At 40.3% G+C, this 27,069-nt stretch overlaps 1 protein-coding gene across 6 annotated transcripts in view; it reads right to left on the reverse strand.

The window, feature by feature from the left end:
• plce1 (phospholipase C, epsilon 1) overlaps window positions 1-27,061 on the reverse strand; it is a 65,858-nt gene extending 38,797 nt beyond the window's left edge. For all 6 annotated transcript variants that reach the window (XM_005747368.1, XM_005747369.1, XM_013914413.1 and 3 more), the window contains exons 1-5: window positions 26,521-27,061; window positions 25,972-26,388; window positions 25,648-25,857; window positions 2,713-2,906; window positions 2,172-2,314 (exon numbers count right to left, since the gene is read on the reverse strand). In XM_005747368.1, the coding sequence (XP_005747425.1) occupies window positions 2,172-2,314; window positions 2,713-2,906; window positions 25,648-25,857; window positions 25,972-26,388; window positions 26,521-26,988 (1,432 nt within the window). In that variant the 5' untranslated portion in view covers window positions 26,989-27,061. The remainder of the gene's footprint in view (window positions 1-2,171; window positions 2,315-2,712; window positions 2,907-25,647; window positions 25,858-25,971; window positions 26,389-26,520) is intronic.
• Window positions 27,062-27,069: the final 8 nt, after the last annotated feature.

Genomic DNA, 27,069 nt, shown 5'->3' on the forward strand with positions numbered 1-27,069 from the left:
CAGCTACATAACTTTGATTGTAAAGCTTTGAAAAAACATAAAGACCAGAATCAGGTTAGAGCACTGAAGAGAGGAACAATACCAAAAATGGTAAGAAAGCAATAACAACACCAACACTATCCAAGTTTGAAACTTAATGCAGAGCTTGCCCAAACTCGGGATAATAAAATGTCTTTTATGACATCAGATAATCACTTTAGCCTTCACGTCTTAAAACCTGTGCCCTGACAAAATGTCAGCTGGGGGAGTCAATGCCTTACCCAAGGCCAATTTTACAGTAATAAAGACCACTTCTGACTTTTCAATTCAGCACTCCTTACTTCTAGGCTCATAAATGATTCAGAGCTTTTAAAAGAGGAAAACTACAGCATGTGTTTGTTACAGGGATATCATAGTCTCTGAACTAAAAATAAACCAAATATAAAATCATTCAAATTAGATTCAATAAATATATTACATCACAATAGCAACACATGCCTATTTAAAAGCACAATAACATGGCTATGGGTAACTAACTTTGTTGCTTGATAACAAATTCTACAAGTTTTGACGGGCGGGGGTTCATGCTATGCATGAGCAAGACTTCTAAGCTGCTATGTGTGCGCGTGTCTGGCTCAATTCTGTTTCCTGTAACACCCATTAGAACAGAACAGTGTGTCACGTTAAAGATATGCACTGTGTAAGCGTGCGTCTGTGTGCGATTGTGTGTTGCCTCAAAAAAGCTGGCCTGACAAAAACAAATGCTTTATAATTATTAACACGACCGAGAGCAAATCAAAAAGAAAGAAACAGAAAAATGTGTTTGCATACTTGTGTGTGCATCTGAGTGTGTGTGTCTCCTTGATCCTGTCAGAGACAGCCTGTCCGCTGTCTCACTGCCAGTGGAAATTAATGACAGTATTGGCTTACATTTAAGTCATACGTAACATCTCTACAGAGAAGGTAGACAGACAGCTGAACAACGGACCGACAACCTGACTGGTTGGACAATGAAGTCATGTGGAGACTGAGGGAAAAGGGCAGTGAGAGTGAGAAAAAGAGGTGAAATGCAATATGCATGATAGAATTTAGCTTATTGTCTTATCTTCTCACAACTGACATTTTAATTTACTCCTCAAAGCATTTAAGTGGCAGAGCTTGATGATCCTCTGCTGCATAAAAAGCTGGAATGTAAGTCTATCATGCTGTGATTCCGAAGCTTTTCTGGGGAGCGGCGCAAGCATGTTTGAAGTGCATATCGCCTCTTTTCAGATAACCTCATGTGTGTGTAATGAGTGTTGTGTAGACTCTGTAATGTCTGGAAGTTTTTCCTTCCTTCTTAAACCACGTGAGCACGAGTGTATCTAAATTAGAGAATAGAAGGGAAAGGGGGAGACGGTGAGGGCTATGTGAATGGAGAGAACACAGCAAGGCAAATAAAAGAGAATGGAAAGAGGGAAAGGCCAACCACTGGGATCAGCTACAGACCCCAACATACCCAGATCACGCTGTGGATAAGGAATCATGTGGGAAAAGTGCAGAGAGGAGGAAAACGAGGGGAGCAATAGACCGCAGGGGAATAATGAGAATCCCAGAAGTTCCCGCTTCACTTGGGATCCAATTTGTGCACCTCTGTTTATTATCTTATGAGCAGAAATAAGAGCCAATTATCCTATAATGTTGAGACAGGTGTCAAATTAATGGAAATCTTAACAGAAAGTGTCTTAGTAAGGTGTTAGACCATCACATTCTGCCAGAACAGCTTCAGTGTGCACTGGAATAGATCCTCCAAGTCTCAGGAGTCTCTTCCAAAGGATGCTGCCTCATTCTGTGTTCTGTGTTTTGTGATGGTGGACAGCGCTGTCAGTCCAAAATATTCCACAGTTCTTTGTTCACATCGAGATGATGATTGCAAATAGGATAGCATTTAGGTCACTTCATACTTCTCAAACCTTTCTATGTCGTCTCATGCCCTGTGATGCGGGCATTATAGCAGAGAACATGTTTCACTCAGAACAAGTAGAATAAGTGGGATCAAACCATGCCAGCAAAAATGTCCTCCACAGCATAATTTATTAATTTTTTTCCTTATAATGTGTCATCTGTCTGTGTATTTAAGATACACATACTCTATATCACATTAAGTTATTTTCCCAAGATTACGTGCATGCAAACAACAGCATGAAGCCTACCTTTCAAGACAGCGTGGCTGTTGGGGCACTGGGGCAACGGGTAAAGGAGTGCCGTGCGAGCACCAAGCACGAGTGTGGCCTCTAGCAGTGCTCCAGTTAGCAGGGAACCCAACTTCGTCTTCTGGCTACAAGACCGATAAAACCTAGAAATAAAGTTTGTTTGCAACTTTAATCTAAATATCTCATGATATATCCAGTCTGTAACTTCCAGAGCATTCAGATTACATAACTGAAGGTAAAATATGTAGCATTTTGGGGATGCATGCAGCTGACAAGCAGCACCACTGTCAGTTAATCTGTTAGCAAAACTCTTACTAGTTAATGGTTTGACCAATTAAGAACTAGAAAGTAATGGAATATTCTCTACAGCACAAGATTTTGCCCCCAATTATGTCCATACGTCTCGCATGCAGTATAATTTCACACCTAAATTCTCTTCATTTTGTAAATTGTATCATTTTGTGCACTCAGTCACTTCCCTTAGAACAAATTTTGGTTTAAACAGGACATTTCAGACAAAAGAAAACATGAATATCCAAACCTGGAGGTGTAAGATGAATGACAGTGCTGAGTTTTAATGTAGGGCTTCAGATCAAGGCTGGCTGGGCTGCTGCTGACCAAGTCCACTGGCCAGAGAGACTCCCTGAGACAGACACATCCAGGGCACAACAACAGGAGCTTTTTGGCAGGATGAATCAGGTTGATCTCCTCTCTTTCCTCCACATAGTTGTTAACCTGTAAAGGAAGCCATTACCAAAATGGTTATTTGCAAAGAACTAAAAATGGAAACACCTGTTTGTAGGAAAGAGACCTTATACATGTCCATATAATCAATATACACAAGCAATTCTAAACAGGCTTGGCTTTTTCACATACAGTGCTTACCAAATTTATTAGACCAACTCTCATTGAAAACAAAAAAACAAGCATTTTAGAAATCTGGCAAAAATTGTTGAAATCTAAAAATTAAAATATTATTTATTTGGCAAAAATAAATAAATACATTTTATACCCAAATCATAACATTCAACTACTAAAACTATTTTTTATGTTCAGGGATCTGAGTAAATAACTATAATTTTAATCAACTATAATCAAACTCAAAAAATAATAATGTGCTTTAGTATATTTTTTCAGCTTTTTGTTAAACACTACATTTAAAAATGCATATGTAACAACATGAACTATAAGAAGTACCAGCACTGGTAATTAAGGGCAACAGTGGCATTAAACTTACATTTTTTTAAGCACTATACATACATTACGTTGGCTTTTATTTATATAAAAGTAACCTCCATTTAAAGGTTTTGTTTTCAGGAAGTTGAACATACATAATGAGTACTATATGATCATCTTTAACAACCTTGAATACCCTTGTACGCGCTAATAGAATACGCAAGATGAAACAAAAATGTATGTAATCCGGTGTAGTTGCAGTGTATTGCGTAACATTTGAATTAGAGGTCACTATCATGAGCTTCTTCACCATAGTCATTCTTAGAAGCAATTTCTCTTCAGTGACAAGAAAAAAATCAAAGCTTCAAAAGAAATAATTAACTGAGAGAACTGCGATTGAGGCACAAAACAGATAGGAAGAAAGGGAGGAAAAAGACCTTGACAGAGTGAGACAGACAGATATGTGGTACATAGAAAAAGGCGAATAACAAGGAAGATGGAGAGGAGAAGGCTGGAGGCAGCTGTCAAGCTTTACTGGGTGAACATTTTGACCTTTATTTCATGCTCTTCTCAGAAAAAAATCCATCTGACTTAAAGGAAACAATTATCAAAAAAATATCGCTTGTTCCTTGTCCTTGTTTGAACCTGCACAGGGGCTCTGCTGGCACAGATTTCAGAGAAACGCTATTAAGAAAAAGATTTTGTGGCACTGTAAGCGGGCGCTCATGCTGAGGATGGATATCACAATGGGGCAAAAAAATCAATACTGGTTTTAGAGTGGGGAATGAACACAATACAAGTTTAATGAGGACATATTCCTCAAGTGTATGATCATCAACTGCTTGATAAAAAAAAGCAAAAGGAGCAAGATTGCAGAAAAGCTAACGTCTATACAAATACTAGACACTGACTGGCACTGGTGTGGCATAATATCCACATGCACAACCGTGCATATTATATCTCAGTGGGATGGGTTTCCTGCATGGGGTGTAGGCCTAGCTGTTGTCAGATCTGGACCATCCCCAGGGAAAGGAGACATATCAGCCTGCACGTTGAGAGAGTCAGAGTCAAGAGTGAGAAACACAAAGAAGGAGGGTTACACACAAACGCGCACACGCACGCGAGTGAGCATAATTACCAAAAGCCTAAACTTTAAACAACATGTTGGAAGGAAAAAATATAAAACTGACATTAAGCATATTTGGGCTAATCGCCTCTCCCATTTCTTTCCCTCTTCTTATCTAACATTTCTCATAAAAGACCTTCCTTTACTGGCATCTAGAGACTGTGCATGTCCACCGAACAGACATTAAGTCTACTACTTTAAAAGGGTAGTTTTTCCACAATGAACGCCATGTTTGACCCATGTCATGCATAGCACTCGTGCCTTTTAATATTTATTCTGCATTTTAAAAGGGGTTGAATTTGAGTTAATTAGAGCTTGATTTTTTTTTCTGTTTCCCATTAGTAATAAACATTCATGGGCAGAGAAGTTTCGCTGCTAGTAAACACTGCATGAATGCTCCAATACTGAGTATCAAAGCAACAGAAATGCCAGTGGGCCAAGCAGCTGCAAATAACCCCAAAACAGAAGAAATAAAAACTACAGAATTACATCTATAAACTGTTTAGAGGTGCAACTGATTCAAGGAGTCAAAAAGAAAGTACATTATTTTGATAAGCAATTATCAAAGTGTTTTGTTTTTCTCCGATATGAGTATTTGATCTTTTTATTAGTCATAAAAAGCCTTAAATATGTTGTGGTTTTGAACGTTTCGTAAGCCATAACAAGACATTTGATTAAATCACCAAAGATGTGGCCTCATTTTCATGGATGGATTCAAGGATTTCCTTTTATTTTGTTGGATACTTTTTTCCTGGTATTCTCCTCTCCTGTAAAATATCTGGCAGTCCAAGACACTTTTGTAAAGCGACCAACTGTTTTAAGACTTTTAAATATAAGTCGCTGTAATAATGAATAACCCCCGTCTATAACAGCTTTTGAGAAAGACCAAAACAATGAATCCCAGACTAAACAATGGTCCATAAGCCCTAGAAGCTCTTTTAGACACAAGAAAAAAGTCAAGGTAATCCATTATGTGGCGATCACATGGGGCAACATCAAGTCTGTTGTTCTCCTGTAACACTTACTCTTTCTTATAGGTAACAAATGTTTTAGTAGCACAACAGACCTGAAAATTGGGAACTAACAAAGTAAGAAAAAGAGTGCGTACAAGCATGTACGTGTGCTAAAGTGAGCTCAACTCCAGAGGACACTGCAGGGAATCTGCTGCTGCTGCTTTTGATCGACACAAAGCAGCTGTCCTCACACACGCACCACACACACACACACACACACACACACACACACACACACACAAATAAACAAAGTCATTATCAAACTTCAGGCAAACACATGGGGAAAGAGGCTGAATTTCCAGTTAAAAGGAAACCAACCTCCTCCTTTTGTTTTTTAGGCTAAACTCTAAAACTACAGGTCACCATATATTCAACATACAGAGGCACATTTTTCTTCATATTATAGAACACTGCTGAGTTTGTCATTCAGCCAGTTAGTTGCTACTAATATAGCATTGTATCTCATGTTACACTGTGCATGTGCAAGAAATTTTAATGACTTAAGCTCAGTTTAGGGGAATTGTGAATGCCAGAAGCGGCTGCACCCACACAGCTCCCATGGACGTAACATATTATCAGTTTGGCTGATTGTCTTTAAAGTAACTGCCTACAGTTTGGTATATGATCTGCATTTTGGACCATTCTGGACAAATCTATTGTGCTTTAAGTGCTCAGCTAGAGTAAAACTGTGCTGCATAGGAAGTATATACTGGATTTATGCTGTATCCTTTAAGCTATACAATTTAAGTTGAGTTGTAAAATCTTACATGATGTTGTTTCTCCATTCCTGGACATTTGGAAAGCGTGGACTCAAAGTCATTTGTTGCTGCCACTTACTGTATGGTGTCAACCTACCTTCTAGCAGTACTGCGACCAAGGTTAGCTCCTGACAGCTGACATTTCCTTCATACCTTTCTCTTAGATAGATGATTTCCTTTTCACCTTTGAGTTCAACCGGGGCAAAATGGCATCACCGATGTGACGGTGCAGTTGTTCTATGTTCCTATGAGCATGTTTGTTTGAGCCTTGCTGACATCCATACACCTTAAACCGAGGACAGGAATCAACTGTGTGGTGCTTATAATGGTTTCAACAGCTAATTGGGCATATTAAGAAAATAAAATTACACCTGACATATAAGCTATGAGTTCAATAAAACCTACAGAGCTGAGTTTCCTATTTAGTCCCATTAGCACCCTGCTGGGTAATTTCTCTGCCTGGCAACAGCCATTTTGGGAATGGATTAGCAAGGGGCACTGCAGGGCACCACACAGACTACTGAACTTCGAGCTGGAATGCACACAGTCAAAGACACACGCATGCAAACACATGCTAAAATGCAGACACCCAAACCCATTGTGACTCATGCCCGTGCCGTAATGTATATCATGCCAGAGGCATAAAGTCATGTATGAGCATGCTGGACACCGAAGACGCTCATGCAATCCCTTTGAAATCCAAACGATGCACATCTTGAACTCTTTACTTTGATCTCTCCGACCAATCTCACATGCACACTCACAATGACACCCCCTGACCTCCATCAACAGTGTCTTTCTAGCAGTGACACCAACCTGTACGTACACACTCCTCTGCAAATACTTCTGTTTATATATTATTCAAAGTTTAAGTACCGAGGCTCAACACTGCTCAGCTGCCAAATGCAAAATGCCACAGAAAAGACGGCGCGACTGTATATTCCACTTGCCTTTCCACCATTTCCATATATGCACACGCAAACACACTTGAATCTGGTAATGATATCATGCAATTAAACACAAGTGTACACATGGGATTAGACAAACCACTGTAATAGTACCATGCCCCCCCCCCTCCCCCCCAGATGCACTCTCCCACGAAGCTGACATTCAAGGAACAGAAATGCATCATTCTGTCTTAAATCTACTTTTAGAAGCATCCTGGAGGGTCTAGGTTAGTTGAGGTTACTGGTTGTATTTTCCAATACAACTAATGCTTTGCAGGAAGGAAGAAAAATGTAGGTGTGTGTTTACAATGACAGTTTCTTGCAAACACGACACATTTCATGACTGATAGATGCATAAAAACAAGCTAATTAGTCCATTCAAAGTATTCAACCTGAAACCGGAATTTTCAGTTCATTCTATTATCTTATGCGGATTATATTTGCTTGATTAATAAATAATATCAAAATTAGAACCTACCCTTTTCTACATTAAAGATTAGCATGAATACATTGTATTTCTTCGCCTTCAAGAAGACCCTAACATATTTAAGGCTTCTCTTTCATTTCATATTAAAGCAACCCTGAGTTCTTAAACTGCTTAACAAAAAGTTCCCAAAGCATAAATTAGAAGCTATTTATTCTTTTCATCCAAGTAAAACTTTACTCAGAGTTTGTGCCTTGAAACACAAGGACCAAAGAGCACAACATACAAATAAATTATATAGTAGAGTATGAAGAAAAAGCACTGTAGCTGAAAACATTTTTTTTTCTTCGAACTGCCAAAAACTGACTTCTCCAAGCATAGAAATGAACTCTGTAATTCTCTGAATATCCACAACATCATTCTTGAAATACTACAAATTACTAGAAGTTTTACATGCAGCACAGCCTAATCTTTCAAAACTCAATCACATGATTTTGGACTGTGTGTTTGCTTTAATGCGGCGAAAGTGAAGCCGACGAAGCTGGAACACGTGAAAACCTGCCCACCCAACACGACGAGAACATTTAAATCAACTGGGCCTCGTCTATTTGAAAGCAAGGTGAGGGGCGAGTTATGGACAGCAGCTCTTCTATCTCAGCACAGGGACACTCTAACCCCACCCTCCCCAGGAAAAGTATAAACCAAATCAAAGGACATAAACCAAGCAAACCCAAACATGCCAAGAAGATGTCCCGCCACTCGGGCTGAACATGTGATAAGGTGCAAACGTGTTTCTTACTCTCCAATCACCGGTGCAGATTTATATGTATGCACATATCACGCCATCCTCTTTATCCCGGCAACCTCTAATCCTGGTTTGTATCACTAAGAAACTCTCCGAACTGTCCTGCTCTGTTCTAACCTTTCCTGCCATTACTGTCTCCAGAAGGTAATGTTTGCTTTCCTGCACCCTGAGCCTGGACAGTCTCACTACTGACTGAGTGCCGTGCTCATTTGTGTCTACGTTTATGTCTCATTTTTGTGTACAAGCTCTTTTTTAATGTATTTATAGTTACACTGCTATGCATTAAATGAAAAATGCAGGCTCTATAAAATGTTAATGTTCATTTGCGAAAATAACCAAATATTCAAGTGTGAACGACACACCTGTCTTGCAAATTGAAGTAACTGATTTTCAGCAGGTCTTCCTTCCTCAACACTTCAAGCCCTGGTATACTTTCAAGCACTCTTACACATAAAGTGTGTTTATTTCAGTGACGTTCAAGGACACTGGGGATCATGCCCAACACCGTCGGATTTCCTGAAGTGGCATCTGTTTCTCAGTCTCGTCTTTTTTTCTTGCTCACGCTCCAGAGCCTCCCACTTCTTTCTTTCAAAGTTGAAGCCAGTTTTCAGCTTTAAACCAGGAAAGCAGGCATCATGCTACCAAAATCTTTATTTTGTCAACAGCATAATGCTGCAACAACTGAAAATGGGCCTCTATAGACATGCAATTAAAAATCATTAATAATTATGTTAACCATAAACATCCATTTGCAACATTTCTAAACAGTTAAATGTGATTTTGTCTTTCAAAAACAATGCATCTAAGAGGGCCGCGGACTTGGAAGTGCTGTTGTTCATGTTTGTTTTATAAGTGTGCGCTCAGTTTGTAGTGGCTGAGTATACATGTAACACTGTATTTACTCTATGATCTGTGTATTTATACTTCTGAACAAACACACGTCCAGCCTTCAAGCTCATCTTTTGAAGAATAAGTGTTTAGACTGCAGAAGCCTGATGTCTGAGTCCGAGTATCTGCTTTGAATAAGACAGTAGACTCCATACTTTGGTCTACATAAACACAGAATCTCTTGAGAAAGTCTCACTTATCAAAACATGTGAAGAAGAAATTAGAAATCAAGAGCAAGCGGACTGGTGCTAGGAATGCATTCACATAGTCAAGCACCTGCAACGCATTAGAGACGAACTCAGGAAAAAAAATGCCTACAACTTGCTGCACAGATTCAGAACTGAATATTCATGAACACAAAGCTTGCACTTGTTTTTTCATGCACTGTCTTGGCTTCTTGATTACGAAACGTCATCTCAGCGAGCGCTTCGGCCTTGTCAACCACATTAAAAAAGATGAAACTGGAGACAAGGGGAGTGTGCGGTACATCAGAAGCACATTGAGTGCCAGACTGGCAGCAGCATGCGCTCAGTTGACACATAAGATATAACTATAGGTCAGATGTTCAGTGGGAGGGTCATCGTGGGTTAGATTCATGCAATACTGTTCTGTCATTGTAATGTGGGTGTTGTAAGCATGTGGGTATTTGGGATCCCACAAAAAGGAAAATGATTTCAAGGGATTCCCAACTCCCACTGACATTCCCTTTGATTGTTACAGCAAAAACACAACTGTGATAACAACAAAAATAAAAATATAGTCGCAAGAGGTATATATTAGAACTCCAAATACATTTAAATCTGTTTCATAACAGCCCATTATTCATGAAATACCACTAGTAATGCCACTTGCTGCTACTAGATCCCTTGTTGTGTAATCAGGTTTCAGCATCCCGTACAGCGTCCGAAAGCCTGGTTGTACAAGGCAGAAGCATAAAAAGGTCAAAATAATAGGAAGCAAACAATTAGAAACGTCTGAGGGAGGTTTGTCAAAACAGGAAGCGAGGCTCAACAAAAAGCAGGAGAGGAATTAAGAAAACGACCAGGACAAGATTAAGTGGAAGAGGAGGTGAAAATGAAGGGGGCAAAAGAAATGAGGGGAAAGGATACAAAAAAAATAAGACAGTGGTGCAGGAAATACAAAAAGGGAGGTGAAAAAGAGAAAAACACAGGTTAGCACAACACAGGAAATGGAGAGGCACGGCCAACGGTGACTTGAATCATAATCCTCCTGTTGAATTTCACAAGGAGCAGTTTTACCAGAGATCCAAGAGTTGGGCCCACCTCCCAAGCACTGCCTCACACCTCTAACAAGCTTAGGGTATTATTGTGTGTGCGTCATGTTCAGAGTTGAGAGCAGTGGAAAACGCAGAGTGATGGGCAAAAACAAAAAAAACAAAAACTATGGGCAAAGTACTTTAGTAGAAACTAAAACAAAATGAACTGAAATGCAGCAACTACAATAACATGCTGCACAGATTCCAAGTTTGTGCTTGCACTTGCTGGGCATCCTTTAAGGTCATGCAAGAACAAAAGAAGAAAAAGCAAAGGAAACAAGAGCCAAGAGAAATTGCAACATATAAATGTATGCACAGGAAGGGACTAAATAATCTAATTTTCAAAGAGTAATTGGTGAGTAGACAGGAAATAAAGTCCAACTATCATACTTGTAAGCTTGCATCAACCCCAACCAGTCAGGGAGATGGCTGCCCCTCCCTGAGCCTGGTTCTGCTAGAGTGCTCTCCTTTTAAAACTGAGTTTTTCTTTCCCACTGTTGCCAAGGGCTTGTTCAGAGGGGGTGGTTTGATTGTTGGGGTCTTCTCTGTAGTATTGTACCTTACATTGTGAAGCGTCCTAGATAAATAAAATTGAATTCATCCATCCATCCATTCGCTTCCGCTTATCCTTTTCAGGGTCGCGGGGGGCGCTGGAGCCTATCCCAGCTGTCATAGGGCGAGAGGCGGGGTACACCCTGGACAGGTCGCCAGTCTGTCGCAGGGCTAACACATAGGGACAGACAACCATTCACACTGACATTCACTCGCACATTCACACCTAGTGACAATTTTAGATTAATCAATTAACCTATCCCCACAAGCTGCATGTCTTTGGACGGTGGGAGGAAGCCGGAGTACCCGGAGAGAACCCACGCAAACACGGGGAGAACATGCAAACTCCACACAGAAAGACCCCGGCCTGTTGGAGGGATTGAACTCAGGACCTTCTTGCTGTGCGGCAACAGTGCTAACCACCGTGCCACCGTGCTACCAAAATTGAATTCAATTAAACTGAATTAAGACATCAGGTCAATGTGTCATTAGAAAGTAGTACCACGTTAATAACAAAATAATTATAGATGGAATAAGTAATCTTGCTTTTTAACTCTTAGTTATCAGGTAGTATCTACGATCCACTTCACATTAAGGTGAAGAATATTTTTTCATGTTAAATATAAGTTCACTGTTTTTACTTACAGTGTTGTGCACACAAATCAATACATGCAAGAGCAGAAAGACAGGACACAAAGTGTGCCACTAAGCAGCTGATAAGAGGGTCGATGGGTGCTCTTGCAACGATTAGCACTACAGCTAAAGATCCAGCCCACAACCAAAACACTAAATCAATGAAGCAAATATGTGGTCATGTAAGCAGTCTCTTTATGGTTAAAAAGTAAGAAGTAAAGGTGCGAATCCTTGCTGATGAGGATGTTCCCATTGCCATCCTCACATGAAGGAGGTAGGACTTAAATTAGTAGGAAAAAAAAAGAACAGAGAAGTTTGAGGGCAAATGAGGAAGCATTACGGTAAAGACAGAGGAGAGAGGAAGAGAGAGGGGAAAAGAAGTGGGGTCATCATGACGGCCAAAACAATCTAAAACCCATTACCCAGAGCACCCAGTGGGACCCCTCTACACCACCACCCTCCCCCACTTACAGTTCTCATGATGTCATACTACAGCGAGCCACCACACTCGCTTAAATAACAGCGCACAGCCTTGGTCAGACAGCCAGAGATAAGCGTGATGGATGTTTTTCACCTTTGAAAGTATTAGGAATAAATAACTCCACCTACTACATGCAAAAGAAAGCTGTCTTTTTAGAGAGTTAGATGAAATACAATGGCTCAGTTATTACTCCTATATCACATTATTGTTAGGGTACACTGGATACCAATGTTGCTTTTCTTACCTTGACACTTTTAGCAAGCCATCAACTGACAGGTGAAATTAAAAAGCTCTTCCAAAGTTCGCTGCTTTCTTTTCTTCCACATTCAAGCGAACACAAACACAGCAGAGAAGTTCAAATGCATGTTGATAGCACCATGCCGAGACTCTCCCTGTGTTCAGTGTTGCATAAGACATTCTACTTAATGAACTACACCAAAGCCTGTTGCTGTAACACTAATCAGACAGCAAGATCTGAGAGCAGTCCCCTACAGCCACAAGACAGAATGAAAAGATGCTTAAAGCTGAAAGGGAGTTTTTCCCCCTCTTTCTCAAAGTATGGCAAGAACTTGTAGTAAGCAGTTTACTTACTGTAGCACAGAATAAGCTGATCTATTGACGAGAAAGGAAAAGCACAGAGCTCCAATCCCTCTTAGTGTGTGTGCACACTTACAGAAGTGAGAGAGGAGGGCTTGACCGGCAGAGAGCATGAGAGAAACGAAGGAAGAGAGGGAGTGTAAGAGATCTCTGAAAAACTAACAGAGAAGGGAAAGAAGGGCGCGAGAAAGAAAGTAGGGAAAGAAACGAGACGGCGACTCAGATCTCTCCCTAAACAGAGAGGGTACCCCCATATTAGGTTAAGACGCAACAAGCCCATCACAACCCAGCAACAAGAGGGAAGATTTTATCAGGGAGCACACTATAAACACACAGAAACACAGGCAACGCTGGTATACAAGGTTTTAATCGATCCTTCTCTAGGAGCCTGTCCAATGTGTAAACAATGTCTGACCGAACTTAAACGGGGCCTCTGTGTTTTCATTCAAAACAATTACACAGAACCTGTAATTAATCACTGAAGCCCCTCTTTTCTCAAGAGACCAAAAAAAGACCCCATCAGTCACTTAACTGGATTAAAAATGAGAAGAGATACCAAACCAAAGGTGCTTAGTTACATTTAGGAATACAAGAAGATAACGTGCGGTTCCTGAACAAGATCGGGAAATTGATCTGAGCCTATTGTGAACCTTAAAGGTATTATACTGTAAATAAACAGTCTTAAGAAGAGTAAAACACAAGCCAATTAACTACAGTCTTCTATTATTATTTTACTTTTAAACTAATTCATGGGAGGTGGTACACTGTGCAAAGCTACAACTGATTACTGTTTGACCGTCAGCCTAAGATGAAAAAAATATCGCGTTAACAAAGATGACACGCTAACAGAGGTTACACCGGATGTGTTGTTAATAGGGAATGTGTGGTGTTGCTTATTAAAAAGCTTGATTGACTACATTTTTTTTCCAGCAACATTAAATGATCCTTGAAAAGCCAACGGCAGTAAACCTGTTGTCACCTTTAGAGCTTTATAATGGCTAAACAATATTCATGTGCCATAGCTTGGCTATTCAGGTGACGCTATGGGACCAATGAACCAATAGAAGCTGAGGTACAGCCACTTGACGCTTGCTATTAGCCTTGCTCTGGCGAGTGTTTCTATGCCAACCTCTAATTAAGGGACCAGTATTACAGCTTTTCGATTGAAGCCAGCACACACGTGGTAGCCCACAGCTCTTGCAGTTTATTACAAACAAACTCTGTATCATTATTACGTGTGCAAACACAATCTCTGCTTACACGTCAGAGACGGTCAACAGATGAAGAAATAAAAGAGGCGAGTTAATGGCAGCCAAGTTTAAAACATTAGCAGAAGAATTCTTTGATTATAGTTACGTGGATAAGCAGAGGCAAACAAAATGTGCGGTGTGGGGATGATCGATTCATTAAACACGCGGCGACCGAGTTACTTATGTTTTGGAGAAACACAAGTGGCTTTTGTGAGAGAAAATATCTGTTATGCTGAAGTGTTATCATAACCAGTAATAACAACTTACAACAGAAAAGAGGGGAAAGAAAGAAAAAAGAACATGCTACCACACGTTAAGGTGTTTGAATTTGCTTAAAAACTACAGCCTGGGCTCTTTTGTGCCATAATCGAGGGAATCGGAGCGTACCCTCCGGTGTGGACACACATAATCGGAACAGTCACAGGTCTAACAGAATACAGTGTGTCCTATTGCGTGTGCCTAATCAAGTGGAAAAATGAATCTGCTTCATGCGCAGCTGACATCAAAGTGGTCTTCAGAACAAAGCAAACAGCTGGCCTGCCCTCGGTCTTTGCTTTGATCAATACGCAGTTAATGAGTCTAGTCTCCTAAGCCAGTAATGAGGGGTCAGATTCATGTATCATACAACATCTACTGCGTTAATTGCCTTTAGAAGACATGTTATTGGATCAATATTAATTAAGGCGATAATATACTGCAGTCTGTCATTGACAGACTGCAAATTTTTCAGCCACTGACCAGAGACGCCAGCCATCCCCACACTGGAGTCCTTATTACAAAATATAGATTATATTAACACACAATCTGAAAAGATAAATATTGAAAATGACAACGTACTGTTTATATAAAAAGCATGCTGCCATCTGGTGGATAAGCATGTAAACCATTACAAAAAACAACTGTCTAGAATAAAACAATAATTTATAACTTCCAGTATATGACTTCTAGTTGGGTACAATGAGTCTGTTTAACAGGTTATTCTGAGCTTTACAGAACGTGACAAACATCATTCATTCTGACATTTTGAAGGCAAGGCAGTAATCGGTAATAATGTAATAGCCTACATCTAGTAGCAAACATTTTATCAGCTTATTAATAGTTTCAATTCTTCTTCTATGGCAAGACTTTTGAAAAAGCAAAGAAAAAAAAAAAAGCTATTGATGTTTCCAAAACTGTGACATTGCCGACTTTTTTACCTGACCAACAGCCTTCATCTCAAAGTAACTCTACTTAGAAAGGCACAGATTTACTAAAGTGTGCAGATCCTTCTCTTACACGAGCACACTCGCAAACGCACAGACCCACTCGCCAAACGGAGATCAAAGAGCATCAGTAAGTTGAGATTGTATGCCAGGAATTTCTGATTTCTCATGAAACATTAATCAAGACTCAAGGTTCAGCAGCCCTAGATGCTCACATACCAAAAATATTCAGCAATCCAAATTCATCTGCACAATAAAACATTTTATCCTCCACTAGGTGGCACCAGAGGCCGATTTATACGGCTATGCTCTGTCCCAGTTCAACCAGCTCTCTCTCTCTCTTTATCACAGCAGTTGTCATCCTATTTTTTATATTAAAAAAAGAGGGGAGGGCATATGAGCAAAGCACTTTTATGCAATGTTTTTTCAATCCAGATCAAGGCTTAAGGACTACATGGCTACTGCTCATTAACTCTTAAGTTGTCGTCTATATTTTAAGCAGCACTTGATGAACCTCATGCTGGCTGCCAGATTTGATTGTGTTTGTGTATGGGGGCTCCCAAAACTACTCAGATATGCCTTATCAGTTTAGTCAATGGTGTTCAATTTGAAATTACACCAAAAGAAACTTTATTTTGTTAAATCTCACTGCCTTTGGTGATGCATTTAAGTGCTGCTATGCTAAAGCAAAAGATGCAATTAAAAGCATCACTCAACAGCATCCTGCGAAGCTTAAGGGTTTAATTTTAGCTAAATCCCCTCTGGTTGACCTGTTAAGTTATGAGCTAAAGCGTTAGGAAGGGGAGGTGGCTGGCTATTTTTTGCAGCAATTGTGTTATTCTTTGAGTTTCAACAATAACACAATAACAAAAGCACTACCCACAACTGCTTCAGGCTCTCACTTTATCTGTTTTTTGGAGAAATATTGCTAGTTCATTTGCCTGCAAATGTCTTTCGAAAAAACTGCTAGAGGTTTGTGTGGATTGTTTGGCCCAGTCATTATATCACTAGAGAAGTATGGAAATACTGTAACACATACAGAAACCGTGTTGTTAGAGGGTAATAAACTGGCCAAAATTCTAAGTATTTTTATTAGCTTCTACACTATATTGTGGTTTTCATCTATCGAGTGACAAATATAGGCTTTGAGTTCATCTTGACTTTTATACAGTTGTTTTTGTGCGTTGTATCTTGCAACACAGTGAAAGTGTCCCTGCAGGAACGCTTTCCTAACTCTGAAGATGTGCAGTTTTCCCACATTTTTACAGAGGTGTGAAAGGCCTGAACTAACATCTAACAGACGCACGCATTCTTAACCAAGCAAAGTGAAAGCACACACACGCCATTTTGTGTCACTCCAGAAGACCAGCAGGTAAAATTTGTTTCAACAAATACAATCAGAGCTCCCACATGTGCTCCAGTGCAACGGATTTAAGTATATGTAGAATAAAAAAAAAAAAAAAAAGGAAAAATCTGAGAATGGAGTTTTGGCACGAGTTAACACCTGAGCGGCCACATTGTTTTGAGATACTGTCACAAAACAGTACACCTTACAAAGGCATGCAAGACACCTACTGTCCTACCCCTTTTTGTCTGTTACCAGCACTTTGACTCACCAAGAGTGTCAACACACACACACACACACACACGCACGCACGCACACACTAATCTCTGGCTAAGCTACAACACCCAGCTGGGCCAGAAAGTGGCCTGCTAGGCACATTCCTTTGTAGTGGCACAGCACACACAGAGAACACAAGAGGGATAGACACAAGGTTAAATGAGTGTGACATACATTGTGTAAGACGATGTGTGTGTTCCTGTAGGGTTGGTATGTGATTTTTTTTTTACTTCAAAATCAAGAATGAAAAGACTATTGTCTCAAAGCAATATTTTTAGACAACACAAACACACTAGCCACCTCATTAGTAGTGGGTCGGAACTCCTTTTGCCTTCATATCCCAAAGGTGCTCTGTTGGATTGAGGTCTGGTGACTGTGGAGGCCACCTAAGGGCAGTGAACTCACTGTCATGTTAAAGAAACCAGTTTGAGATGATCTGAGTTTTGTGGTGCGTTATCCTTCTGGAAGCAGCCATCAGAAAATGGGTACACTTTGGCATGAGCAGGGTCAGGTATGCTGTGGAATTTAAATGTTGCTTAATCGGTACTGAGGAGCTTCTCACGCTTTCATTTTGTTTACGCCACATTCTGATCCTACCACCGAATGTTGCAGTTAAAGTCAAGTCTCTTTAGAGTCAAGCAAAGTTTTTGGTACTCGCTTCGGTCTTCTGCTGCTGTAGCCCATCTGCTTCAACATTTGACAAGTTGTACATTCAAACATGCTCTTCTGCGTACCTAGGTTGTAACAAGTGGTTGTTTGTCTTGTTGCTGCCTTCCAATTACCTCAAAGCAGTCTGACCTTTGACATCAACAAGGCGTTTTCGCCAAAAGAACTCCTACACACTCGATATTATCTCTTTTTCTGAATATTATTCCAAAGAGCCTCTTCTCTTTAAAAAGAACTTGGCAGGAAGACTCAACTTTCCAAATTTGCATCTGATGAGATTTCTGGATCAGTTTCTGCTGTACAGACAGGACCACAGACAGAGCAGTAGAGATATGTGGCCATAAAGTTTTTCAAAAACCAAACAAAGCACTGACACCATATACAAACTGTGAAACACAGTGATGGGGAGGGTGATGAAGTCCTCTGTGTACCAAAGTATGCAAGTATGTATGTATGTATGTATCCATCCATTTCACTTATCCAGTTCAAGGTTGTGGATCGCTGCAGCCTATCTTAGCTGCCATAGTGTCTGTCTGACAGATAAAACTTGGCACAAATTGGGTTATGCAACAGGACAATGACCTCAAGCATATCAACAACACTACAACAGAATGGCTGAAAAAGAAAAGTATCAAGATGCTGCAACGTCCCAGTCAAAATCCAGACCTCAAACAGACTTAAACAATGTGGCAGGACCATAATGTGATTACACAATAGGTGTGTGTGTGTGTGTGTGTGTGTCTGTGTGTGTGTGTGTGTGTGTGTGTGTGTGTGTGTGTGTGTGTGTGTGTGTGTATGAAATATATGTAACTAAATTCTACTCCTTGCTGATTAGCCGTACAAATAACAACAGTATGTTTCCTGCACTAAGCAGTCAAGACACAATGTTTCATAACTGCTGTTTATCCTGTAAATATACATGTGGCATGCTCAGGCAAATTTTACAGCCTGGCATCATCTAGATTTTATTCTCTTTACTTTCATCATGGAAAAGAAATTTTTTCCAGCTGTTGATTAAATAAATAAATAAATGAGTAAATATAAAGTGTGTGGGCTTGAAAAATTAAACAAGGTATACATGTGGACTAGCTCCCTCTGTGAATTTGACTGCAACTCCATTTACTTTTACCTTTTTATTAACCTTAACCTATTTAGATTAATAGATTACTATGTTTGTTCACAGGTATCACAATTTCACACTGCAAGCCAGAGATTCTGACATCCATTCAAAATGATCCTTGCAAAGTGAAAGTTTTTCACATATACAGCACTTTTTTTTTGTTTTTTTCTATTATAAATGTACCATTCTGTGCAAATATGCATAGAATGAAAGAAAACAATACCAGGTCTCTGACCCTAAGGATAAAATGAACCAGTCTATTTACAGAAACAATTATCGGAGAAAAAAAAAATCAACGCAAGCTGAGCTTATGTCAACATCTGTCATTAAACAGAGGTCTAAAACCGGATATTTTCTGGACGTTTTAAGCGAGCACTAATTGGTAACCAAGATGTAGAAACATATACAGAAGTAATTATCCGAGCTCTTACATAAGCCATCTTTCACATGGATATTTAACTAGTAAAGGTTTAAAGGGAACACGGCATTCAACAGAGCAAACATGAAGAAGTTTAACAGGAGCTGCCTTAATATGCCAAAGGCTGCACTCTTATTGCACGGGTCAGCGCAGTTATATTTGCACACCAGAAATAATCAGCTGTAATTTAGCACTGCAAGTCAGCCTGACATTAGCCACAGCCTTGAGGATGGTTATCAAATTTGTTCCAGAGATGTAATGAAAAGAAAAAAAATGTTCACTCATATACGGAGCACTCAGACTTGCTTTGAGACAAGGTTCATTTTTTTTAAACAACAAAAAAAAAAGTTAGGTAGAATGCAAAAAAACTAACTGCACAGACTGAGATTAAACTTTTAGCATAAACATGTTACACATTAACTTCTTCAGTCTGGGGAGTACTGAGGGCTATCTTCAGGTTCATATTTTCTTTTCAAACTGAATGTAAATTGAATGAAACTGAAGCGTGTGTGTATGGTTCTTATTACCACCAATGACAAAAAGAGAGAAAAACAGGGAAAATGGTGTAATGAGAGCTGAGGTCGCTCTATTAATCGACCCACGCAGGAAATGACATGCGTGTTCAAGGATTGTTGTTTTTGTGAATCAAACTTGACTGCAACCGATTTTGGTAGACCGCCTTTTAAACTGAGCTTTCTTAGCAACTGCAACAGCTACAACAATGCGCACACAGTACAAGGAGCCAGGATGGATGTGACACCTTGTGTGTTTTAAAATCGAAGTATTTTATATGTTTGAGTCTGAACAACTGTGAGCTGCTGTGCGTTTGTGTATTTTTACAGTGTTTTAACTTTACAGCCCAAAAAATGTCAAGGCCAAACCAAGTATTGAAAAAACAAAAGCAAATTATTATTCCTACGGTTTATTGGAAGTGAATTCTCTGCCAAATATTTATTAGAGAAGGGGTGTCAAACATAAGGCCTGGGGGCCAGAATTGGCCTGGCAAAGACTCCAATCTGGTCCACTGGACAGTTTTGGAAAATATGAAGGAGGGGATACATTTTTGGACTTTTAACTTTATTTTTATAGGTTTTTCAGCTTTTCCTGCTGATAAAGACCTCACTCACAGACATCCATACCAAAACAGAGTAATTAAGCAATAGATAAACAACTTAATGACAGAAAGGTTACCATTTTCTACTGTATACTGTGAAAAAATTCAGTTAAAATTTTATTTTTTTATAAATATGGGACAGTGTGGGCAGTGAGCTACCAGAACTTGATCGTAATTTTACATTTGGTATATAGAAAAACTGAGACATGCTGTTGAAATTGCACTTCTTCATCCTATATTAAGATATTTCGGGGATTAAATGTGTAGTTAAATCTCTTAAAATTGACTGAAAGTGAAGTTTCACTCGTCTGGTCTATTTAAGATCAAAGTGGGCTGTATGTGGCCCTAGTAGCCAGATATTTTGTATTTTTAGCACCCGATTTAACAAAAAAAAAAATATAGATATATGTTAAAAGCAGAAAAATGAAGGAGTTAAAGAGCAGATCTATGAGTCGGTTCACTTGTTGAGACACTCAAGATGTTTGAAGAGTAATAGTTTCTAAAAATCAATTCTTCCTTTTCTTTCATCTGCTCCCTTAAGAGATTGCTACAGCAGATTATCTGTCTCCATCTCCCCCACTCTCTCTAACATCCTCCTCAGTCACACCAACCCTCTCCAGTTCCTCCTTCACTGCATATCCATGAATCTTCTCTGTGGTCTGTGTGGCAGCTCTATCTTCAACATCTTTTGTGCAATATATTCGCTACCCCTCTGCACACGTCCAAACCGTCACCCTTGCCTCTCTAACTTTGCACTAAACCTGAACTGTCTCTCTGAAATACTAATTTTTAACCCTGGTCACTCCCAATGAAGATTTCGGCATCTACAGCTCGGCCTTCTGTCTTTTTGTCAGAGCCACTGTGTTCAAATCATACATCATAGCAGGTCTCAGCCTTCCCTTTCACTCTTGCCACTATCCTTATGTCACAAATCACCCCGGACACTCTTCTCCACCCATTCCACCCTGCCTGCTCTCTCTTCATTATCGCTCTTGTGCACTGTCTGTCGCTTTGGATGACTGACCCCAGGTAATAATGTGGGATCCAAAGAAAAGGAAATAACCATGAAAAAGAAAGTTTGAAATCTAAACTTTAATCTGCTGTAAATAACTAATGCTTAAAATGCTCTAAACATTAGTTATTTTCATAGGCTAGAGCATTTCAAAGCCTTCTGTTGGCTGCGTCAACAGTAAACACCTGAAAATAATCTGCTTCCTTGACAAAATTCTGTCACCACATGTAAGACTCCAGTGTGTGTGCTGCTAACAGTGAGGTGAAACTACTTAATTCACTTTGAAGAAGTCTTTGAGCACATTATGGACTTCTGTATAATGTTGCACCTATGATTTACAGCCCTGACTTGTTCTTCAGCAAACCATAAAGTGAGGCTCATTGATATTCTCATAGAGTTACATGTTTTTCCATTAAACTGCTTATCCACATGGAGTTGCACAGAGGTGCAGCTAGAAGGGGGTCAAGGGGTGGACTTTAATCCAGCTGATGTTGGGAGAGATGTTGAGCACACACTATAGTGTTAAAGGTTGTTCTCCAAACCAAAATCATGGAAAAAAATATTACTTTTTAGAGATGCAGCATAAAAAGGGAACGTGACTAACAACACATCACATTATCATGATTACATAAGTGAGCTGATTACATTTTAATGACAGCCTCCTGTTAGCAGCTGATCCATGGTACTGAATTTAAAGATGCCTTGTTCAGCAAGGATCAGTGACAGCAGTTTTTGATAGACAGCACAAGGCATTTAAAATCTATTTTCCCACCACAGATATTCCTGGAAATGGAAACATATTGGCTGTAGATCTACTTATGACAAGACACACTGAGGAAATAGGAAAGCACAGAACATCCCCAGAGAGAACAATGTATTCATGCTCCTAAAAACTACTTGCATCCTCAGTAATGGGTAGAAGATATATTTATAAGCATCCATCTCCCAGCCCTATAACCACTTAGCCCATACAGCTCATGTTAAAGGTTTTTAATGGTCAGTTACCACTTTTCCTGACATCATTGCAATTTAATAAAGGGACTCAGCAGGGCTCTAATTGGTAGACTCCACAAAGGCAAACATAAAATGTTTCCTTCAGAGACCATTTGATCCTCATGCCAGGTACGTGTATGAGTGCTTTCACTCGCATAACATACTGAGACACTCCCCTTCCCCTTATGTTACACTTCCCTGATACTTTTGGCAATTTCATTTCCAAAGACTGAATCACGGAGAGCATGAACACAGTTCAACAGGAAGATTGCCAATTATAGTTAAACTCTGATAAGGATTTTTGCATTTTATAAAGAAATTGGGATGCGGAGGAACCTTTTTTGAAAAATAAAGGTGCAAAACCACTAGACATAGTAGCTGCAGTATGATCCTAAAGAGCTCCGTTTGGTTTTGAGGGCTGTATTTAGGCAAGTGCACAAATGCAGATGTCAGAAAAGCAAACTCTGAGCAGAGAAATAATAGTTTAAGATCTTAAATATTTTATAACATATATGTACAGCTTGTACTGCAAGTAGTTTAGGCCACAGTTTATAGTCATGACAATGCATAGTTTGCTTAGGCTCATTAATTACAGCACATAAAAACATTCAGGTTCACAGCTTTGTCTTGGGTTAATAGCTGTTTTGACTTCCTCTTCCCACCACCACCATGAGGTTTCTCACTTTTCTTCCATAGTAAATTTTCCTCCTTTTCCACTGTTAAAAGTTTCATCTTCTCCTTCTCTTTCTCTCCAACCCAACTCTCCTTTACTCTCTTTCGCTGCCCTGCTCCTGTCCCTCCTTCACATAATACTGTGTTCTTTGGCTTGCTTGATTAGCTGAGGCAATAAACACACGAACCCACAGGATACCTCCAGAAAACTCCTCAACATGATTACTGCAGAGTCAGGAGGAACACCACATGCAGGAGGCCCGCACGCTATAAAGTCTGATTTGCTTAGAGGTGTGTTTGTGTGCACGGGGGCTTGGCACCATAGCGGACCGTAAATGTTTGAGGGTTTGCGTCAACAAATTTGCGCGAATCTTGTTAAAAATTATGCAATCACTTAAAATGCCCGTAACATTATGACCGGCTACCTGAAAGAAACACACTGTTGTATAATAAAAAGCCTGTTGTGACTATCTGCTGTGAATCAGCCAGTAAGTAAGCAGAAAATTCATGATTTGGGGATCCTTGCATCTATGTCTCACTGTATGATTTGGTAAATGGATGCGTTCCTTCTCTAATTCTTTTATGATCTCGATGACAACTTATTCCTCGGTGCTTGGTGTTGTCAGAGTTTCTCTCTTGACCCTTCACTGGAGGAACTCAGCTGGTGTTTTGACAAGGGAACTGCTGGCAGCTCCCCAGTTTTCAATAGGCTCATTATTAAAGCAGCTCTCCGTAGACTACCTAGCCATAATTCTGCAACCACAAAGGATTCATAAAAACTCTTTGGCAAAAGTCAGAAACCACGCTGCAGCACGCACATGAGTGGAACTATGTGTGTTTTAATGGCATCAGTGCATAAGCGCCCGCCACACGTGAGAAACTTTAGACAGTATTTGGCTCTGTTGAGGGAAAAAAAGGAAGGAAAAAAAATCAAAATTAGGCGCACACGTATAACAATGCACATTTCAAAATTGTATCGTAAAAATGTAACACATTAAAAAAAAATTTAAAAGTCACATGCAGATACACACTCATGTTCCTGCACGGGCACGCCTGCAGCTTCAGGATCTGATTTGAATTAAGCGATCTAAATGGTGGCGAGAGTTCTGGTTATCACATTCATTAGATGCAAACTAAACCCCAGCCCCTAAAACCTTTCTTTTCCACTTAACTAGGAATCATAATATCTGAAGTGACACTGCTGAAATTCTGGCCATTCAGTCTTGTGCAATTTAGTGGTTGCACTGTATCGTTCAGTCTCCATGTGTTTCAAGTTTTTACAGGAAAAGGAGGAATAAGATAACAAAAAACAACAGGAAAGCATGTGTAATGCTGCTGATCCTCAGTCCCTACAAAATATGTGCACCTCTAAGGCTGGAAAGCATGGCTTATTTATCTACAGAAACTACTGCCAGCTAGTTTTCGCCGTTTTCCCTGCAAAGGTTGCTAAAGTTGAACAGCTCCTGCGAGAGGTTTTTATGTGTGTAAAACACTCTCTTGCTTGGAAACTTGATTTTTTTTTTTAAAAACAAAAAAACAGCAGTGTGTCCTGGATCGCTCTTTCGCTTTCTCTCTCTCTGTTGGGCTCAGTCTCCTTTCCTTCATCTTCCACCACTTTCTAACTGTCTCACCACGTCTTGCTCGCTCGCCCTCTCTCCAATTTCCATGCCTGTAACTTTAACGCAGATGCCAATCCTGCTCAGTCCATTTAAACTCACACACACACACACACACACACACACACACACACACACACACACACACACACGGCTCAGTCATACAGTCTGTCAGTAATAAGGGGAGCAGAACCAACAGAGAATAAATCATTTTTCCGCAGTAGGGGCCTACCCCGAACAAAAGAGCCAGTGTGTGCGCGCTTTGCCGTGTGTTTTAGAGTATGTCTCTGTTAGTCTATTTACATATTCCTTGAAAAAATCTTTCATCTTTCATATTTTGTAGGCAGCAATTTCAATGCAAACAGAAAAAAAAACACCAAGAAACCAAGAACAATTTTTCCTCCGATGAAACAATCAATCATAAACACTCTTGTGCCACGACAGCTATTAAGTGTTAAGATTTGTTTTTTTGTTTTATTCCCCACGGTAGCTGAGTTTGAAAAGCAAACCACACATAAACTCACAAAACATAGATGCACCAGGCATTGGTCCAGTGGATCAATGATGGAATAGATTTCTGCAGATTTATATGTAGGTTTATACTTTTAGCAAAATGTGAAGGGCTTGAATAAGATAGAGCTTTGCCATGTGGTCTCTGCTCTGTGCGAGTGAGGACCTGATCAGTCCCAGCGGTGCGAAAAGGCAGCAGTGCAGAGAACAAGACAAGAACAGACGTGCAAAAGCTGCCCGGGGTTTTGGGTGGCCTTCATGGTCCAGTTAATTAGCTTGCCTATGTGACAACAATATATTGGACACTAATATATCACGCTCTGCTACTAGAGACTGAACAGCACATTTGCTGAACGCGTAAAAAAAAGCAATCTTAATAACCCTAGGCTTAGACCAATTATTTAAAAGAACGGCTGGTAGCAAAGCTGTGTCTGAAATCCCTTTAGGGTGCACTGCTACAGTTATGTCTTAATGGAAGCATTTTAACAGTAGCGTGGGTGTGAAAGATAAACAACCCATGACAGGATAAATACAGAGCACTGTTGTCCTCGAACAGCTTTAACAGCAATGCCTTCTTCCATTATCTGCATGTATTCACTCTCTTACCTGATGTAGTTTAAGTCCAGCAAAGCGCAGCATCTCTTTGCATCTTCTGAAGTCTTCTCCCATGCCCCGCTTTACAGTTAGCCATGTATCCTCCTTACTGGGAGTCCAACATCTGTAGTGAACAACCACGGCCCAGACATCTTCTGAGATGAGTCCCGACGGCAGTGTCCTGACAATCGCTCTGGTGCCAGTACACACCGACTTGGTCACCTTATGGAAAAGAGAGGCAGTTGAGATTACTTCTAAAGCCTTAAAATAAAGCTGAAAAAACACTGATTAATTAATTGATTAAAAATGATGATGTTAATCAATTTAAACACATGCCTTCTGATTATTCTTGCAGAACCGCCTCACCAGGACAGTTGAGCGCTCTTTACGATTCCGAATAAAATCATTATCCACATTATCCGGATGTGCTTCTACTTCTCCCTCATCACTGCTGTGATCCTGGCTGCAGTCCCTCGTCTCTTCTGTAGGTAACCTTTCATTGTGAACAGGGGTCGACAACATGGTTTCAAGAGAAGACCTTCGAAGGAAAAGTTTCTCCAAAGAGCATTTGTTAACCCGGGGCCTTCGGTTGAGCCTCTCTAAACTTGAGTACCCATCTTTGAGGCAGTGCAGATGGATGTGGCCGTTTTGGTGACGCTTGCGGTGGACGGGAAGAGGAGAACTAGATGGAGATGATGTCAAAGAGCTCGGTTCGCTTGAGGAACTGCCCTGGGATGAGAGGTAGGGCGATGTCTAGAAGCATAAAACAAGAGAACAAAACACAGCAGTGTCAGGAGTAAAGCTTTACATTTATGGGACAGTGACGGTTGCTTTGCTTATCTTAAAAATGCTATAAAACAGGGTTAGCACCATTTGCTTAATTACCTTGTGGAAAGCCAGCATAGACACAGGGAGGCTGCCGCGGCGGATGTGTCTGTATTTGGGGCCAGAGGGCCTGCAGCTGAGGCAAGGACTGTGAACAGGGCTGGAGCCAAGGCTTGGACTGGACCTAGAGCTGTGGCAACAGTAGGTGTTCGCATTGGTATAAGGGCTAGACTGGGTACAGGAGCAGTGGGTGCTGCCAGCTCTGTTAGTGCCTGCATCCACGCTGTCTCCAGTGGTATCCAGCTGGCTCAGAGATTCCTCTGAACCTTTCCTAAGTACTGGAATCATTTCTTCAAGTTTCTTGCCAGTGGAGAGCTCTGGATAAGGTTTCTCTTTAGTGCTTATGACTTCTGAGCTGTAATCGGGGCACTCATATTTTTTGTCCAAAACAGCGCCTTCCCCACTGTCACACGATGGCTTCCTACACAAGGGGAGAGAAGGGCCGCTCGACTGTTTTGATTGACACATTTGGTCAGCGTCTCGCCACACTTCCTGCCCATTATTTGCATGTTTGGCTTCTCTGCTGGGTCTGCTCCCAGCGGACAGAGG

The sequence above is a fragment of the Pundamilia nyererei genome, unplaced genomic scaffold, assembly GCF_000239375.1.
Source record: "Pundamilia nyererei isolate P.nyererei 1_Seehausen unplaced genomic scaffold, PunNye1.0 scaffold00196, whole genome shotgun sequence".
In the NCBI taxonomy this organism is placed as follows: Eukaryota; Metazoa; Chordata; class Actinopteri; order Cichliformes; family Cichlidae; genus Pundamilia; species Pundamilia nyererei.